General features: G+C 51.6%; 1 protein-coding gene across 3 annotated transcripts; it reads left to right on the forward strand.

The window, feature by feature from the left end:
- Nucleotides 1-706: 706 nt before the first annotated feature.
- Nucleotides 707-16,872, forward strand: MYBL2 (MYB proto-oncogene like 2). 3 transcript variants are annotated; one of them, XM_065692036.1, is made up of 14 exons: nt 707-888; nt 2,080-2,173; nt 3,308-3,379; nt 3,748-3,840; nt 5,914-6,134; nt 6,294-6,450; nt 7,211-7,480; nt 8,715-9,101; nt 11,236-11,375; nt 12,351-12,450; nt 13,075-13,188; nt 13,719-13,835; nt 14,245-14,391; nt 16,137-16,872. In XM_065692036.1, exons 1-14 carry the CDS (start codon nt 722-724, stop codon nt 16,260-16,262), a joined length of 2,205 nt encoding a protein of 734 aa, XP_065548108.1. In that variant the 5' UTR covers nt 707-721; the 3' UTR covers nt 16,263-16,872. The 3 variants fall into 3 exon arrangements, with proteins under 3 accessions (XP_065548108.1, XP_065548109.1, XP_065548110.1); XM_065692037.1 differs by lacking the exon at nt 707-888 and adding an exon at nt 1,236-1,351; XM_065692038.1 differs by lacking the exon at nt 707-888 and adding an exon at nt 1,406-1,633.
- The last annotated feature ends 2,177 nt before the right edge of the window (nt 16,873-19,049 follow it).

The following is a 19,049-nucleotide window of genomic DNA, read 5'->3' on the forward strand; positions in this document are numbered from 1 at the left end:
GCAGTCCTGATCCAGCTTTGGGGCCAACAATACAAAAGGGGCATGGAGCCGTTGGAGCAAGTCCACAGAGGAGGCCACGAAGGTGCTGCGAGGGGTGGAGCAGCAATGCTCTGGAGCCAGGCTGAGAGAGCTGGGCTGGGGCAGCCTGGAGAAGAGAAGGCTCCTGAAGGGGAGACCTGAGAGCAGCTCCAGTGCCTAAAGGGGCTGCAAGAAACCTGGAGAGGGGCTTGGGACAAGGGCCTGTAGGGACAGGCCAAGGGGAATGGCTTGAACCTGCCCGAGGGGAGACTGAGATGAGCTCTTAGGCAGAAGCTCTTCCCTGTGAGGGTGCTGAGGCGCTGGCACAGGGTGCCCAGAGAAGCTGTGGCTGCCCCATCCCTGGCAGTGCTCAAGGCCAGGTTGGACACAGGGGCTTGGAGCAAGCTGCTCCAGTGGAAGGGGTCCCTGCCCTTGGCAGGGGTTGGAGCTGGATGAATTTTAAGGTCCCTTCCAAGACAAACAAGTCTGTGACTGTATGATCTCTCTTAAATTTTGTTTTGTTTGCCCTTAAGCACTGGCTCGGAGCATCCATGCATGCAGGCTGAATACGGATGTTGGCTATGGTGTGTGCTTTGTGTGCACAGGCAGCGTGTGAGCAGCAGGACTCCGGAGTGCAGGTGTGCGAAGCGGTGGGGTGTCCCGGGCTGGCTGTCTCCGGGGCGCTGCTCGTACATTGCGTGCCATGATGACAGTGACAGGGTGGCAGTGCCGCTGCCGGCAGCGGGAGCAGGGCAGAGCTGAGCTTTTCCGCACTGACTGCCTGTCCTCTCTTCTAGGACGTGCCAGGCCTGTGCGGAGCCCGGAGCGCGCCCTCGGAGGGAGCGGTACTGCCGGAGCGGTGTGCAGGAGGTGCTGAATTCTTGTTTTTCTGTCCGATTTGGGCCACGCAGCGGCTGCGGGGGGTCCCGCGGTGAGGGCATGGGGTGGCCATGGGGAAGCAAGCCCCTTCCCGGAGATAAACCAGGCCACTTCCTGTGGGGTTCCCTTTGCACCCCAAACTGCGTTCCCGGAGGCCTACTGCGGGTCTTGTCGGGAGGGGAGCGGGGGTGCGGGATCCTGCTGCCCCGCGCTGCCTGCTGGAAGAGGCACACGGGGGCTCGGTGAAGGGGGGGGCGGGCGGGCTCCAGGCCCGCGGGGAGCTCCCTCGGGACGGCGCAGGCAGGCGCCCTACCGCGCGCGCCTCTTTGTGCGGGCGGGCGGTGGCAGTACGCATGCGCGGCCCAGCCCCGCACGGCGGGGGGGCGCCGTTGGCGCGAGATAGGAAAGTGCCGCCGCTGCTGTCCGGCCCCGCCATGTCGCGCCGCGGCCGCGGGTGAGTGCCGCTGCCCACAGCCCTCCCCGCCGCCGTGCGGGCGCCTCCCGCCGCCTCCCGCGCTGCTCCGCACCGCGGTCCCCCCCGGACGGGCCGTTCCCGCTCTCCGGCGGGCTGCAGCAGGGCCGCGGCCTCGCGCCCCGTCCTCCGTATTCCTCAGGCCCCGCTCTAAAGGCTCCGCTTGGCTCTGTCTGTGAGCGGGGTGCGGGCCTGGCTTTAACGGCCCGGGAGCAGGGCAGGACTGAGGCGCTACGGCAGGCGATGGACAGAGCCCGAGGGAGTGTGAGTGTGTGTGTGTGTTTGTGAGTGTGTGTGTTTGTGAGTGTGGGTGTGTTTGTGAGTGTGTGTGTGCGTGTGTGCATGTGTGTGTGCACGCACTTCTCCTATCTCTCTTCTTTAGTCCAGCAGTCCAGGAGATCGGTGAGCAGTAAGGAGGTAAAATGATGCCAGTCCCTAGATGAAAAGCCTTTCCAGAGAGGCAGAAGGGGAAGGAAATCAAATACATATGTCTTCCCCTGCTCCCAGCAGCATAAAAACTGCTGGTGTGCACTGAGAGCCCAAAGCTGAGGGACTGCTTTAAACTTGGGGTGTCAATGTGAGGTGTTCAGGGCTCAGTGCTGGAAGGGAATAGGTCCAGGGCTCTGCTTTGGGAAGTGCAGGTTGCTCTTGGAGCTCTGCTGCCTTTTTATCAGAACTGATAATTATAATTCTCATTTATTTATCTCTAGTGAGGACCAGGATGAGCTGCATTACCAGGACACTGACCAGGATGTGCCAGAGCAGCGGGATAGCAGGTGTAAAGTCAAGTGGACGCAAGAAGAGGTGAGTGAGAGCTTGGCACTAGCTGAGAGTAGGTACCTTGAGGTACGCCTCTGGCATGGCATCTGAGGCTTGGGTGCCTCCATCCCAGTCCTCACCTGCCAGCCATGACACCACCTCCTGCTGTCTTGCTACTGGAGAAGACCCTGTGTCTATTCTGCTGGTGTGAGCTGAGGTCTTAATGAGGTCAGGGGACTCAGGGGGTTTTGAAGTGTAGCCTGGAGAGTAAGAGCAGCACCAACCACTTTAGCTTAAATTTGTGAGCCCTGAGCAAGGGAGCTGCTGCCTGCAGCACTCTGGTCAGCAGAGAGGTTCTGGGAATGACTGAGACCTCCAGCAAGCTGAATGTGAAAATGTTCTCTGTTTTTTCTAGCAAAAGAAGGGAGTGTTGAGACTATTGGGATCATGTCTTAGTCATCCTGGCTGAGAGCCTGAAATTAGTTGGGATGTTTTCTTCTGTCCTCCCAGATCCTCCATATTTGTTCTGTGTGAAAACCAAAAGATGTCCTGTTCCCTCTGTGGTATGAACACCAGCTAAGGTGGTCTTTATGCAGGGACCAAAGCCTTGGGCTCATGTGGGACAGAGAGTAATTTCATGCCTCTGTTTGCCCAGCTGGAGCACACAGGCAAGGCACCTAGAGCAGGCTTTTTGTGAGCTGTACCCCACACCTGGACTATTAACAAGGTTTGTAAAAGAAATGCTGTGGAGCCCCATAGTGCTGAAAGGCAGTAAACCACTGGACTGGTGCTGGTACACTTAAACCGTTTAGCTGTCTTGCCCAGGCAAGAGCAGTGTCTGAGCTGGGAGATGGACTGTCTGGTCAGGGTTGTACCGGGGCTGGATAAGCAGGTAGGCTTGGTCACAGGATTTGGACCAGACTGTACTGGAACAGAGCCAAGCTCGTTTTACTCGCTGTATGAGCTCACCCTAGTACGGAGTCCAGAAACAGTGTATTCCAGTTGGGTTCCATGTACTGGAGCACTGCTAAAGGATGGTGTGAGCTACCTTTGTCCTCTGAATGCAGAATGCCAAAAAAATCCCTTCTTGACAAAAGATCTAGCTCATTCTCTTCATGCTCTCAGCCCAGGGGTGCCTGCGGTGTGTGTTGCCTTAGTGGATGTCTTTGTTCTTTGCAGGATGAGCAGCTGAAGATGTTAGTAAGACATTATGGACAGAATGACTGGAAGTTCCTGGCCAGTCACTTTCCTGTAAGTGACCCCTTTCTCAGATGGGAATGTCAGTATTTGCATGTTGCTTCTTGTGCTCATTGCTGGTTCTCTGTGTCTGTGGAGCACCTTGTACAGTGGAGCTCTGCTCTGTGACTGAAGCCCCAGGCTGTGAATTCCTGCTCCTGCAGAGCAGGGAGACATCTTTCTTATACAGAGGCCTTTCAAAGACTCGTTTGTTTGATGTGGTGTGAGAAATTGAGGCTTCTGTGCCCTAGTCATAGTATGTATTCTCCATGTGCTTCTGCAGGCTTCCTGTGGGCCAGCCTGTGTGTGTGGAGACTGCAATTGCTGTAGGTGTTGTTGGAGGCTCCAATCTAACACGTGGCTATTCTTGTGACTTTTCCTAGAACCGCAGTGATCAGCAGTGTCAGTACCGGTGGTTGCGAGTGTTGAACCCAGACTTGGTTAAGGGCCCTTGGACTAAAGAGGAGGACCAAAAGGTAAGTCGGGGCTGAGAGGATCTGACTGTTGGACTGTGACTGTCTGGGGAGAGGAAGGAGGTGAAAGACCCTTGGGTCTTTTAGTAAACTGTGCGTAGTTTTTTCTAAGGGTGGGTAATGGTTAAAGCAGTACCAACTTGTTCTGGGCAGCCTAATGCAACCATGGCTACAGTGTGCAAGAGCAGGTCTAGGCCTCTTCAGCTAAACATCATCTCCCTTTCACACATGGTACTGGTACAGTAGGCTACAAAGTGAGGGAGCAGAAAAGGGAATTAATTCATCTGCCTGCTGGCAGATCTCCACCTGACCACCTGATCTGGCTGTGTTGGATCTAAGAGAAAAGAAAACCGTTATTTCCTGTGCTTCAGTAGGCCTCTAGGTGAACTGTGACTTCTGTGAGCCTCTTTCTCTGCTGATTCCAGAATGAGCTGAGAGGGGTCAGCTCAGACAGACTGATCTTGATGGGCTTAAGAGAAATTGGAATGAATTCTAACTTCTACCAAGGTTTTTTGCTGCTAAATGTCCTACTTTGGCAGATTCTCTGTAACACTTCTGCGCCCCTGTTTCTTTCCATTTTGATCCCGTTACAGGCTGTTACAGTCACCCTTGCCTTCCATCTATGTGTTATGTTAAGCACATCGTAGGGAAGCTTCTCATGGTGTCCTTCTACCTTCCTACAGCAAAGCAGTTGCTGCCTTCTTTGCTCTTCCCTTTGCATGTCTTGACTCTGCCACCCTACCCATCCTCGCCAGGCCAGGCTTCAACTTTCCCCTGACTCAGCATATTGCTTTGCCGTGCAAGCACTCCAGCTCCTTTGCCTGTGCCTCAGTTTGGTGTCTTTGTTCCATCTTTCTGTGCTTGATAGTCAAGAGTCTGAAGTAGGGACATCTGTTATGAGCTAAAAGCTCTGTGGGCATCACCTATGTACCTGCACCTTTCAGCTGAGTGCAGCTGGCCAGAGTACAAATGCTCTTCGAGAATTCTTCAGCCTCTGCTTTAAGGTTTGGGGAGACCTTATAACAGTCTTCCAGTGCCTAAAGGTGCCTACAGGACATCTGGAGAGGGACTTTTGACAAGGGGTGGTAGCGACAGGACAAAGGGGAATGACTTCAAACTGACAGAGGGGAGATTGAGATTAGACATTAAGAAGAAGCTCTTTTCTATGAGTGTGGTAAGACAGTGGCACAGGTTGCCCAGAGAAGCTGTGGCTGCCCCATCCCTGGCAGTGTTCAAGGCCAGATTGGACACAGGGGCTTGGAGCAAGCTGGTCTAGTGGAAGGTGTCCCTGCCTGTGGCAGGGGTTGGAATTAGATGAGCTTTAAGGTCCCTTCCAACCCAAACCATTCTATGGTTCTATGATTTTTGTGGGCAGAACACTGCAGGCAGTAAATTGTTTCATCCTGACTGTGCTGTGGACATACTGCAGCAGCTCAGAACAGATTCTGTGCTCAGAAGCATTTGCACTTGGGCCTCAAGCGTAAGTGATAAAAGTGCATGGCTCTTATGTGAATGTGGCTTGTTTTATGCTGTGGAATTCTTATTGTGTATCTTGACGCTAGCAGGGCATGGCGCTGGAGCCCTGGCATGTCCTTGCTGTAGCACACTACTAGAGGGAGGCTGCACCCAGTGGGCAGACCAGTGCAGAGCTGGTTGGGTACTGTTTTCATGTGGCCTTGTCCTTGGTAAGAGGGAGGGCAGAGAAGCCTTGGAGCACATGGGACTTGGCCCTCGCTCAGAAATGGGCTTGTGTTTCTACATCTGGTGCCCTCTGCCCCTGGTGCCCCATCTCCACCCCATCTTCTCTGAGCAGTCCTCTGCCTTCACACATGCCATGTGGCAAAATGTCTGCATGGAAACAGCCTCTTTTAGAAATTTGGCTGAACTGTTGCTCTCTCAAGTGTTGGTATGTTTCATTGTCAGTTCTGGTTCCCTCCAGCTTTTTCTCCAAAGGGGCCTTTCTCTGACTGGCTCTACCTGGTCCCAAGAGAGGTGAAGAGCAAAGCTTGAAGATGGCTGTATTGAGTTTCCCTTCCTTTATTCCATTTCCTTATTTTCCTCCCGCTCTCTTCAAAGGTAATTGAGCTGGTTAAAAAGTACGGCACCAAACAATGGACCCTGATAGCCAAGCACCTGAAAGGGCGGTTAGGGAAGCAGTGCCGGGAACGGTGGCATAACCACCTAAACCCTGAGGTGAAGAAGTCTTCATGGACAGAGGAGGAGGATCGCATAATTTTTGAGGCCCACAAGGTGCTGGGGAATCGATGGGCGGAGATTGCCAAGCTGCTGCCTGGGAGGTAGGACTTCTTTGCTCACTGGTGCCTTCGCAGCTGGGTGGCCTGTGGAAATCCGTGTGTTGAGCTCAAGGATGGTGCTGGAGAGCATGTAGGAGCTGTTAGCTGTGCTTTAAAGCTGCTGTAAATGCTGACTTCTTTTTCCTTCTGATCTCTTGGCAGGACCGACAATGCTGTGAAGAATCACTGGAACTCCACCATCAAGCGAAAGGTAGACACAGGAGGCTTCCTCAATGAAACTAAGGAGTCCAGGTCACTCTACTTGCTTGTGGAGGTGGATGAGAAGGAGAGCCGAAGTCAAACAAAAGCTGGGAGCCAGGTACTGCACCAGCATATATGCAGCATGTCCCTGGGCCAGTCCCCTGCTCTGCCAATGTAGGTCAGAGCTGTTCATCCACCCTCCTGCCTCTCACATTGCCTTTGGCACAGCCTGCTGTCTTCAGAAAGAGTCTGTGCCTTCTCCCACCCTTTTCCAAGAGACTGGTTCTTTGGAGATCTCTCCCTCCAGGAGCCAGAGGTATAATGTGGGCCTGAGTGTGTTATGCAGGCAGAGAACAGCAGTCTGCTAGTGCTGGTATCTTGCCAGCTCCAGTATCAGAGCTGTCTCAGAGACAGATTATTTTTGTTTCGGCCCTGTAGTGCTGTCCCTGGTGGAAGAGTGAGGCTGCTCCAGATGATGGGGGAGGTATGATGAAGAGGTGTTTTGTTCCTTTCCACTAAAAAAAGCGAAGCAGGGAAAGTACACCTTTTTCGTGAAGAAAAAATGTAGTTTTCCAAGGCAGGCTCTTGGGAATTAGGAAGTGCAGAATTAGTGCTGCCTGCTTAGCCTATGTTTAACTTTCTCCTGGCATACTGTTAAGTAAAACCTTTAATTAAACATGTTTATCCTTTATGGACTTCTGTTTGAATGATGTGTGGGAGAGAGCAATGAAGAAGAATAGGAATGGGAAACAAACTGAATGGCTGGTGGGAAAGCAGGTGGAGCAGAATGTGTCCAGGGACCCTTGCTCTTTGTCCCCAGGACATTTATTCCCTTAGTTTGTACTAAAGGTTGGACTTCCTTTGTTGTATGTGCAAAGAGCATTCTGCGCAACTGGCCAGTCAATATCTCTGAAATAAAGGAAGAGGATGTCAGTGATGAGGAAGTGGTGGGTGTACAGGAGCTGCACTCAGAGCTGCCAGCCACGGAATTGGCAGAGCATAATGCTGAAGGGACCCCAGATGATGTGGTGCCTGAGGATGCTTCTTCACTTGTCACATCACCATACAAATGGGTTGTCGAGGCTGCCAACTATTTGTACCCAGCATCTGGACCAGCCTTCAGTGAAGCTCTGGACATGATTGAATCTGTAAGTAACAATCCGTGCTTTTCCAGGCATCCTGGAATCTCGTCCTTTCCCCTTGCTCATCACCATGGGCATCCTGAGGAGGACTGGGTCTGTCACTGGCTTGTGGCTTCCCACTGTGTGCTGTGAACCCTGTCTCTTTGCTAGGGCTAGATTAGGCCTTCCCAGCTCTGTGAGTATTGTTCTGGGCTTGCAAATTCTCCTAGGCCGATGTCCTTGTGTGTGGGCTCTGCTGGTGTGGGAGGCTGTAGATGCTGGTAAACCTGATCTCAACCCTCCTTTATCAGGCAGTATCCCCAGCTCTCCCTTTCCTAAGGGTTCAGGCCTGTGCTTCTTGGCTTTCCTTTTCCTCCTGTTATGGGATGAGGTAGGGCAGGACAGACTGGGAGTAGGCCAGGCCCACTTGTAGTGTGCAGGACAGACTCCTTCACACCGGGATGATGACACCATTTGATTTCAATGGAGGTAGCTTTACTGAAACTAGTAATTTTGGGGCAGTCAAGCAGTGCTGGAGGTCCCTAGGGTGATAGGCATGCCTCTGAGGAAGGGATCCCCCTTCCTCAGAGGGAAGATGTCTCTGAAGCACCCAGCCTGCCTGAGGAGCTTATGAGCTGATTATCTCTGAAGGATCCACTTTACATTTGTACAGGAGAACTGAGAGTCCTTTCCCAAGGCTTAATGGCCCATCTGGGGGTCCTTAGGGGCCTGCTGGAATGGTACTTTGGCTGTTGGTAGGGTTGAGCTGTGAAGCAGATGATCTCTAAACTGGTCTGGTTATTTTTAATCTGCTTTCAGCTGAGCCCTGTGTCCAGCTGTGCTGATGTGCCAAAGACTATGCTTTGGTGTTAGGTGACAGTCACTTCATTCAGCCCTGTCCCCAGAGCTATTCCCAGCTTCTTCTTTGTCCCCTCTGTGTGTGGGAGCAGCTGTTTGTGCAGCTGTGCTATGAACTGAACTGGGAAACCAACCTTCTGTAAATAGAAAAAAATCTGCCCTATGCACAGGCAGCAGGGCAGCAGCTTTCAGTTGGGTTAGTTCCCTGCTCATGTTCACAGCTATGCTGGCAGCAGAGAGGAGGGCTTGAGCTCTCCTCTAGCCAGGCTTATTGCAAAAGCTGGTGCAATCTCACACCACTCCCCCCACCTCACTTATTTCACCTCCCAGTTTGTATCTGCATCTATACCATCTGCTCAGCTTTCCTTCCTGGGCTGCTTCTGATGATCTCCCTTGTGAGCAGGACCCAGATGGGTGGTGTGATCTGACCCAGTTTGACCTGCCTGAGGAACCCTCTGCCAGCAGCAGCAGCAGCAGCAGCAGCCCGGTGAGGCAAACCCCCAGCAAACCAACATCATCCCTGCACAATGTGACTGAATACCGCCTGGATGGCCACACCATCTCTGACCTCAGTAAGAGCAGCAAAGGGGAGCTCATCCCCATCTCGCCACATGCAGAGGTGAGCTTTGGCACACCACCCTCTGTGCTGAAGAGGCAGAAGAAGAGGAAGATCATGCTGTCCCCAGTCACAGAGAATGTCACCAGCACCAGCCTTTCCTTCCTTGACTCCTGCAACAGTATGACGCCGAAGAGCACCCCTGTCAAGACACTGCCCTTCTCTCCATCTCAGGTATGGAGCAATGTCAGAGCCCAGCTGAGCTGCTCCTTTGCTTAGGCTTGGTCGTGAGCTAATAAGCATGTTAATGCTCTATCTGCTTGCCTTAATACTGTGTGTTCCCATCAGCTCTGACAGTTTTGTGCTTCTCCTCCCCTGAACTGAGCCAGTGCCAGTGTGCAGCGTATGTATCTTTGCTAAAACAAGATGCAGAGCCTGGGTACTGGCACTACTTAAGTGCTGCCCTTCCTGTGGAGAGCAGCAGCTTCTGTCTGCCTCTGGGAGTGCTTGCAGCATCAGGAAGGCTCAGCCACCCTGCATGGTGGGCACGGCATGTACTCACTATGATAAAGAAGCGCCACTGTGCAGTTGTACATGCCTGCCCACTGCGGGATTGCTTCTGTCCCAGGGGCACTTTTGTCCCCAGGGCATTGCTGCCCTAGCTGTGGGTAGCAGAGTGGCAACAGTGACAAGTGGCTTTCCCTGTTTGTTTCCAGTTAAGTCACACAGGCAGGCTCAGCAGCATGTGCCTCGTGCAGACCTTTGTGTTGCTGTGCTCAGGAAAATGCTCCTGGTCTTCATTGCAAAAGGGACTCTGATCTTTTCAGCCTTTGTCATGACTCCTACAGTGCCCACAAACGTGCTGAACAGTCACAGAATCAAGCAGGTTGAAAAAGACATTCAAGATCACTGGGTCCAGCTTCTCCCAACATACATCGTTTGTGAGCACTGTGGTGTTCAAACCCACTAGTGTCTCACATATTGATATAGTGGAATTCTGCCTATATAACAGAATAAAGGCTGTTGTGTTCTCCAGCACAGTTCCCACAGCTGCTCTGTTCAGACCCTGCTTACCCTTGTCTTTATTTCTACCATTTCTGCAGCCTAGGGCAGTACATGGGAAAGTACCACAGGGCAGTCTGACACCTGTGTTGAGGGTGAGGACCCCTGCAGTCCAGTGTGGCCTGCCAGCACAAGAGACATGTGGAGCTGGCTGGAACAGCTCAGCTCTGGAGCCAGGCTGAGAGGGCTGGCCTGGTTCAGCCTGGAGAAGAGAAGGCTCCTTAAGGGGAGACCTTAGAGTATCTCCAGTGCCTAAAGGGGCTACAGGAGACCTAGAGAGGGGCTTTGGACAAGGGCCTGTAGGGACAGGCCAAGGGGAATGGCTTTAACCTGCCAGAGGGGAGATTGAGATGAGATCTTTGGCAAAAATTTTTTCCTGTGAGGGTGCTGAGGCGCTGGCACAGGGTGCCCAGAGAAGCTGTGGCTGCCCCATCCCTGGCAGTGTTCAAGGCCAGGTTGGACACAGGGGCTTGGAGCAAGCTGCTCCAGTGGAAGGTGTCCCTGCCCGTGGCAGGGATTGGAACTGGAGGAGCTTTAAGGTCCCTTCCAACCTAAATGAGTCCAAGATTCTATGACCCCAAATGCAAAGCTAGCAAGGATATCGTAGCAGGACCTGAAATGTTCAGCTCTGTAGAGTGTGAAAGGCCTTGGTGAATCTGAGAAGGCAAACAGCATGTCCTGCCTTGCAGGCTGAGCTTCTGCTATCAATGAATGTAGCACATAGAGCTCTTCTCTCCTGATGGGTTCTTGGGTACAAGCCATCCCTTATGGGAGTAAAATTGTCACTTTTTAGCTGTCATGAAGTAAAATCCCAGCAGAGATAAGATAGTCTGTAGTTTTCTCACAGTTCAGGCTGAAGATGGCTCAATGCAAAATCTATTATCTTGAATGCTGTTGTGTTACGTCCATGCTTGTGTCTTCCTTCACATTTGTCAGCCTGAGGCCAGAATAGACCTTTGGTGGGCTGGGTTTACTCCTCCTTCACCATTTTGCTTGGCCTTGTTTGGGCCACTGCAAGGAGAGACTTCTCTCCCACCTTATAGATGCTTGTAGTAGTGTCAGTTCATCCCTTATGGAACTTTTAGAGGTGTGAGGCACCTTCTGGCAACTTTCACGTGTATCTGTGCACAGGACTGTAAGAGTTATCAAGGTTTATACTGGGACTGATCAGTCCTGTGCCACTCAGTATGGGAGGATTGTCCCTATTTCGGGTTTTCACCCATATTTAGGAAAAAGTAATGACTGGTGATACTATGCTGGAATGCTTGAGACTGAGTGTCTTCTCTTTCTTTCCTGTGCTTTGCAGTTTTTAAACTTTTGGACCAAACAGGATACACTTGAACTGGAGAACCCATCTCTGACTTCCACACCTGTGTGTAGTCAGAAGGTGATTGTCACCACTCCTCTGCACAGGGACAAGACCCCTCTGCTCCAGAAGAACTCAGCGTAAGTCCTTTCCTCCTCCTCTCCTGAGCATTGTCCTTTTCTACAGAGGAGTCTGGTCCAGTTCAAGAAGCCTTGTACTGGCACAGCTGAGAGAGGGCCAGGGGACTTCCTTAAAGCAGCATTTCCCCCAAAGACTGCTCTTCTTTGAGCTGCAGGGATCGAGTGTCCAGGCTGATTGGAGCAATAGCCCAGTAACCACCATTGTGCTTGGCTGCTGGGTGGGTTGTTGCCTTCTGTGTTGCCTTCGTTTGGGAAATGCTGCTATGCTGTGAGCCCTGCTTCCTTCCCTGTGTGCCAGTAGGGAAGGGATTTGACTTCCTTAACAAGAGCCGTTAAGATCCATCCCTTGAGCTCTGCACCCTCTGATTTGCCTGACCTGAGGGGCACTCTAGGGCGATGGTTACCCAGGGCACTGTACCAGGCAGGTGAGAAGGGATGGTCTGCACAGGTGCTGCTTTGCTGGTGGACTGAAGCAGCACAGTGTTACGGGGTGCTGGTTGTGTCAGCAAAACCACTCTGCTGTTGGCATGGCCCAGAGCAGCTTCCCCATCCAGGTGACGTGAACTGGCTGGGCTGCTCTCAGTGCATTTACACCCAGGAATTCTGCTTGTCCAGCTCTGATTGTCACAAGCCCAGGCTGTGGGTTGCAGTGCAGAAGCAGAAGTGCAGAATAAGGCTGGGCTGCTGAGCTGTGTGTTGCCTGTGTCAGGGTGTATACTGCTTTCTGACAAGGGTGCTTCGTAGCTGCTGGGATGGAGCAGTAGAGCTGACATGTCTGGAGGATTATTTTCCCTACTAAAAGCTCCTGTTTTGCCCTGTTTGCACCCCAGGGACAGTCCAGCCAGGTCAGGGTGGCTTCTGCTGCTCCTTCCACATGAGACTCTGTGGGTGGCTCATGTCATGACAGGGCTTGGAAGAACGGATTTATTTTGTGTGGGTTACAGCATGTCTGATCCTTTGTTTTTCTGCTTCCAGGTTTGTCACACCAGATCAGAAATATGTGGTGGACAACACACCTCACACCCCGACACCTTTCAAAAATGCCCTGGAAAAATATGGACCAATCAGGCCTCTGGTAATTATTGGGCAGGTCTGCCACTTGCTAATGGCAGAAGCAGAATGAACGCAAAGGGGACATGGGGTAGGTTGCAGCAGAGCTGTGAGCTTGCTGTTAACTGTGCCGTAACAGAGCAGTTTCGTAGTGCCAGGCTGAGGTGGGAGGGATGAGGGGGACCTTGTCATGGTGAACATGTCATGGTAAGTAGCCACAGGACTTTTAGCTCCTCTGTAAACCAGCTAAAAATGCCAAAACCTGCCCTTGAATCAGGCTGCAGTGCTTGACTACTGATGAACTTAAGGGAAACCAAGGAAACAATCTACCTAGGCATCCCAGAGGAACTGAGTCTCCTAATGTGGGTGTTGTAGGGATGGCAGTTTCCAGCATCTCAGGCCTTTTGTGCATACTGGTCTCTTGATGGTGCTTTGGAGTTCAGCTGATAAGAGTTTCATGCCTGGAGATCCTGTAAATCTGTCAGGCTAGCAGAAATCTCATTGTTCCAGCTGGGGAGTAAATAAGTTGTGTTTGTCCTCCCACTGTGTACTCTTCTCACCCTATTATCCCTTGAGGGAAATACCTGTGGGTCTGCCCAGCATACAGATTTTGACTGTCTTGTGTTCTCTCTCTGCCTTTTCACACCAGCCGCAGACTCCTCACCTGGAAGAAGACTTGAAAGAGGTGCTCCGAAGTGAAGCTGGCATCGAACTTATCATAGAGGATGATGTGAAGCCTGAGAAACAGAGGAGGAAACAAGGAGTGAGCTGGTTTTGCATCTAGTACCTGTGGCTGAGCTGTTCTGTGCTGTTTAGGGGTGTTTTGCTGGTTTTGTTCATACTACTATTGATGCCCAAAAGTTTTTGGCCTGTGGCTGCTGTCTTAATCAGCAAGAAGTGCCTGAGGCTAAGGCCTGCTTAAAATCCTGCCAGCTTTGTTCTGGTTTATGCTGAGCTTGAGGCATGCTAGGGGAGACCCATGTCCCTAACCCATAGGAGACACCATGGCACACTTGGAGAATCTGTGGAAAGTTGGCTCCCAGAAGGCTGTGGGCATGTATGCAGTGTCTGTTGGCTCAGTTCTGTTGGCCTTTCTTTCCTACTGCAAGAGGCTTCCTCTTATAAATCTGTGTCTCTTGGTGCCAGGAGGCACTCTGGAAGTTGCTGTGCCATGTGGTGGGAAGATGTTAGAGCAGTGCAGATCTGGTGCAGAGCTTGGAGTGCACCCTGGGCTGTGAAGATGGCAGTTCACAGGTTGATTCATGCTGACACTTGCTTTCCTATGCCCCCCAGTTGCGCAGGAGTCCCATCAAGAAGGTCCGGAAGTCTCTGGCGCTAGATATTGTGGATGAAGATACGACACAAAATACACCTGCCCTCCCCAAGACTGTCTGCTTCAAAAGAGCTCAGGTGAGGGGTGTTGTGCTCAGAGCAGGGGCAGAGTTCGCTTAGAATCATAGAATCTCAGACTGGTTTGGGCTGGAAGGGACCCTAAAGCTAAAGGGTCCCTCCAGTTCCAACCCTGCCATGGGCAGGGACACCTTCCACTAGAGCAGCTTGCTCCAAGCCACTGTGTCCAATCTGGCTGTGAACACTGCCAGGGATGGGGCAGCCACAACTTCTCTGGGCACCCTGTGCCAGTGCCTCAGCACCCTCACAGTGAAGCCCTGTGCAAGTCAGTGGTGGGAGCTTTGCCACCTGGAGCTGCCTTTGAGCAGCGCATGTGAATGTGGATGAAGGGCTGGAGTTGTTAACTGGTCTTCTGGCCAGGCCATGTATCAGCACTGTTCAGACAAATTAATTTCTTTCCTTTTTGCAGTCTGTGAATTTCCTGGCGAGGTCCCTAAACCTCTCCTCCTCGAGCAGGAAGAACAACAGTGGTTTGCTCAACAGAGCCTTTGTGCAAGTGCAGCCAGAGAAAATGTCCTGCAGGAAAATGCCCAGCCATTTCAGACCACCAGCACCGGTAAGCCCTGCAGCTATTCCTCCCTCAGTCAGAGGTGAGCTGCTAGGGCAGCCCTTGTCCCCCCTCCTCAGGAGGAGGAGCAAGTGGCTGACGCTCCAAAACGTGTTTCTCACCCCTGTGATTTTTAGGGTGTTTCTAGGTTGTGGTGAAAGCTGCATACTATACAGGCAGCACAAGTTGGCTTTATCCTGCCGTTTACTTGAACCCGTGATGAGTACAGTGTGCCACCTTGTGGCTTATGCTGGCATTGGTGGTGTTACTGCTACCCTGTTCCACACGGTTGTATCTGGGTTGAGCTAGAGTCACAGCAGCCTACAAATGCCCTCTGGGGCATAAACGGTTTCTCGTGCTCTCCTTAAAATCTTCACCACTTGAAGTATTTGCAGGCAGAGTGCATACGTGTGTGGGGGGTATCCTTGCTTTGTTAGCCAGTGTAGCATAGAGAAGGGGATTTGGACCATGATTGTGCAGGTGTTTGCTCGGGCTAAGTCATCAGGGCTCTCTTGTAGCCTGAATGAGGGTGGAAATATGTGCTCTGCTTGAGGTGGGGGAAGGGGTGAAAGTGCAACTAGGGGCTAGAGTGGGCATTTTTCACATCCCAGGAACAGCTCTAATGCAATGTTTTCTTCACTGGAAAACATTGGCTCAGTCTTAATGAAACACTGCAGTGAGGGGGTTGCATCTGTCCCTGGATTAGAGCTGTTGTGAAAGCTCTTTCTTCTGACGAATAAGTACTCCTCACCCAGAGTAATTCCTTTCCCTTCTTGAACCCTACTTAAACACTTCCATTTCTTCTCCTGTCCTATGTAGGGTCATATTGCTCTCAGAGCTAATATATCTGCATAAATAAAGCTTTGGGACTGCTTGTGTGGTGACAGTACAGATATGCAGTGAAACCCATTGCCCAAGAACAGTAGAGCTCTCTATGGTATTGTGGGGCTCTTGGGTTTTATTGTACTGGACTGGTGCTGCTAGCAGTGGCAGTTATTTATTAAGGAAGCTTATCTAGCCCTGGCTGAACCCAAAGCCATTCTGTTGGCTGCACAGGCTGTTCTTACTGCAAGTGCTGAAGCTTGAGCTCTGGTACCTCGCAGTGCACGTCAGTGGGTATTTCCAGATTAGGACCTTGTGTCTTTTGGCTGCATTTATCAGATACTTCTCAGGTTTTCCCTGGAGTGCAAAACCATGTCATGGATGCCCTTTCTGCATGCAGTGCCTGAAGCACACCTGTTTTTTCAGCTGTTCCTTTGCACTGAAACTGAAGGCACCAAATTGCAGCTAAGGATGGTCTTTGAGTAATCTAGACCTGGGCTTACCATCTCCTGTAGGAATTTAACTGGTTAGGAATAAACCCCAAAGCTGTTCTTGGATTCCTTATATCCCTCTGGAATCTCTTCCATACAAGGAGCATTAGCTAGTTTGTGCTTTGTCGGTTTTGTCTCAAGCGAGGTAGGGGAAAGGCCCGAAAGGGCACGAGACTTGTTCTGAAATGGAGCATTTGCCTGGGAAGCTCTTGAATGTAACCTTCATTTGCTTGAAATCACCACCTCAGCTGAGATCAGTAACTGGCAGTGTGCAAGTTCCTCCTGGTTGAAAGATGGGTGCTCCTAAGGCAAATATTTTATTTCTCTTGAATAGCAGATAATAGTTTATCTATCTTTGCAGTCTTTCAAGAAAGGAAGTTGACATAATGTTAGTCCTCTCCCCTCACTGTGTTGTACACTTGCTTTCTTTTCCCTCTGTAGATGACCAGGGCTTGGAAAGTGGTAGCCTGTGGTGGAACCAGAGACCAACTCTTCATGCAGGAGAAAGCTCGACAGTTTTTGGGCATGTTGAAACAGACTCACACATCAAGGACCTTAATCTTATAATGAAGGATTGTTCTACTTTTTTTATTTTATTTTATTTTCTATAAGTGGAGGGGGAACCATGGGGAAATGCTCTCCTCTGCCAGGCCTTAGTGTGGGGTGGATTTTTTCCTCTCTGTTCCCAGGTAGCTCTATATTGTAATAAATCAGGCTAACTGCTGGCTGATGTGTGGAATGCAAGTCTGGGGACCAAGGAGGCAGGGCTGGAGAGCAAACAGCAAGACCTCTGTCTGCAACACCTTGGCAGAAGCAGCAGCAGACAGCAGCATTCCACCTCAGAGCAATGTGTGCAGCAGGCAGTGGAGGCCAGCTTGGCCTCGCTTCTCAGCCTGCCTGGATCTCGTGCTGGTACCTCTGGAATGGCTTTTGTGAAGGTTCCTGCATGTCTGGTGTCTCCTGACTTTCCCTAGGAGATGGAGCGGTCCCCCTTCCCTCTGAGAGGAGGGGGAAGGTGTTGTGTGCTTGTGGAAGATGTGCTTTGGCGTGACCTGTACTGGGAGGTGGCCCCTTGCTCTCTGTGGGGCTGTTCTGTCCTAGTATGCTGCAGAATGGGTGTATCAGTTGCCTCTCCTCAGAGCTGTGCTCCCTCTTCAAATAAATGATGGTGCTGACATCACCCTGTCACTCAGACTCTGACTCTGCCAGGGCCCTGCAGTGCTCGGAGGAAGAGGCAGTGCTGTGCTGGGTGCTGAGATGCAGCAGAGCACTGTTCTACAGGTGCGATCGCTTGCCTGGCATGTTGCTGAATTTGTGTTAGCCTCTTGGTATGGGGAAAAAGGAATGGTTCCCCCCAGCCTTAGTGGGGATTCTAAATTTCCTAATTTTCTAAATCATCTGTTTAGAAATTCTTTGGTTAATTTATAGTTAGCTGCCACTGTGTTTGAGCTTAGTGTGGCTGGGATTTCTGCAAAGCTACAGGAGTGGATGGGGGCTGCAGAGACTGAGAGGCTGGAAAGAACACTTAAATATGTGGCATGTAGCAGAACCTCTTCTGTTCCCTTTTCTTTGGAGCCAAAACTGCATTCATGTACTGTTCCCGAGTTGCAGCTGTAGTGTGGTGTCTTCTTTTGACATAGCCAAGGATGAAATGGGGTGATTGTAGCAATATGTTGAACATCTGCAATTGGAAAGGTGCTGGGGAAACTGAAGAGCAACTCGCTGATTAGATGCTTCAGGTTGTTGGACCTGGCAGCGTGTGCTTGCAGCCCAGAACCCCCCTGTGTGCTGCTCCTGCACCCCTGGAGCATGAGCAGCAGGCAGAAGGGGAGACACACCCCCCAGCAGTCCTGATCCAACTCTGGAGCAACAGCACAAGAGGCATATGAAAATGTTGGAGCGAGTCCAGAGGAGGCCATGGAGATGCTGTGAGGGCTGGAGCAGCTCTGCTCTGGAGCCAGGCTGAGAGAGCTGGGCTGGGGCAGCCTGGAGAAGAGAAGGCTCCTGAAAGGGAGACCTTAGAGCAGCTCCAGTGCCTGAAGGGGCAGAAAAATACCAAGGAAAATGAGCAAGTCCTAGCAGAGTTAATGAGTAAAAGGACAATTAGCTTATAATTGGAAATGGAGCTCCTGGTGTTGGTGTTACCAGCCCAGCCTGGCTGTCCTGGGGCTCATGAGTAATAGGCACTACAAGGTGGGGAAAAGCCCCACTCGCTTCATTTTCATGTTCATTTGAATTAGAATCATAGAATAGTTAGGGTTGGAAAGGACCTTAAGATCATCTAGTTCCAACCCCCCTGCCATGGGTAGGGACACCTCACACTAAACCATCCCACTCAAGGCTTCATCCAACCTGGCCTTGAACACCACCAGGGATGGAGCACTCACAGCCTCCCTGGGCAACCGATTCCAGTGCCTCACCACCCTAACAGGAAAGAATTTCTTCCTTATATCCAATCTAAACTTCCCCTGTTAAGTTTAAACCCGCTACCCCTTGTCCTGTCACTGCAGTCCCTGACGAAGAGTCCCTCCCCAGCATCCCTATAGGCCCACTTCAGGTACTGGAAGGCTGCTATGAGGTCTCCACGCAGCCTTCTCCAGGCTGAACAGCCCCAACTTTCTCAGCCTATCTTCATATGGGAGGTGCTCCAGCCCCTGATCATCCTCGTGGCCTACTCTGGACTTGTTCCAACAGTTCCATGTTCTTTTTATGTTGAGGACACCAGAACTGCACACGATGCTCCAGGTGAGGTCTCACGAGAGCAGAGTAGAGGGGCAGGATCACCTCCTTCGACCTGCAGGTCACGCTCCTTTTGATGCAGCCCAGGATACGGTTGGCTTTCTGGGCTGTGAGCGCACACTGAAGCCGGCTCATGTTCATTTTTTCATCCACCAGCACCCCCAAGTCCTTCTCCGCAGGGCCGCTCTGAATCTCTTCTTTGCCCAACCCATAGCTGTGCCTGGGATTGCTCCGACCCAGGTGTAGGACCTTGCACTTGTCATGGTTGAACTTTACAAGGTTGGCATCAGCCCACCTCACAAGCGTGTCAAGGTCCCTCTGGATGGCATCCCTTCCCTCCAGCATATCAACTGGACCACACAGCTTGGTGTCATCGGCAAACTTGCTGAGGGCACACTCAATCCCACTGTCCATGTCAGCGATGAAGATGTTAAAGAAGACCGGTCCCAACACCGATCCCTGAGGGACACCACTCGTTACTGGTCTCCAGCCAGACATTGAGCCATTGACCACAACTCTTTGTGTGTGGCCATCCAGCCAGTTCTTTATCCACCGAGTGGTCCATCCATCAAATTGATGTCTCTCCAACTTAGAGACAATGATGTGGTGTGGGAC

The sequence above is a fragment of the Lathamus discolor genome, chromosome 11 (assembly GCF_037157495.1).
Source record: "Lathamus discolor isolate bLatDis1 chromosome 11, bLatDis1.hap1, whole genome shotgun sequence".
In the NCBI taxonomy this organism is placed as follows: domain Eukaryota; kingdom Metazoa; phylum Chordata; class Aves; order Psittaciformes; family Psittacidae; genus Lathamus; species Lathamus discolor.

What these genes read in the sequence shown, in the direction of transcription:
- MYBL2 (XM_065692036.1), top strand. Translation starts at nt 722, where the DNA reads ATGATGACAGTGACAGGGTGGCAGTGCCGCTGCCGGCAGCGGGAGCAG. An exon ending in CTAAAGAGGAGGACCAAAAG is followed by an intron (nt 3,841 to 5,913) that starts GTAAGTCGGGGC and finishes CTCTCTTCAAAG; the next exon opens with GTAATTGAGCTGGTTAAAAA. An exon ending in CTGCTCCAGAAGAACTCAGC is followed by an intron (nt 11,376 to 12,350) that starts GTAAGTCCTTTC and finishes TTCTGCTTCCAG; the next exon opens with GTTTGTCACACCAGATCAGA.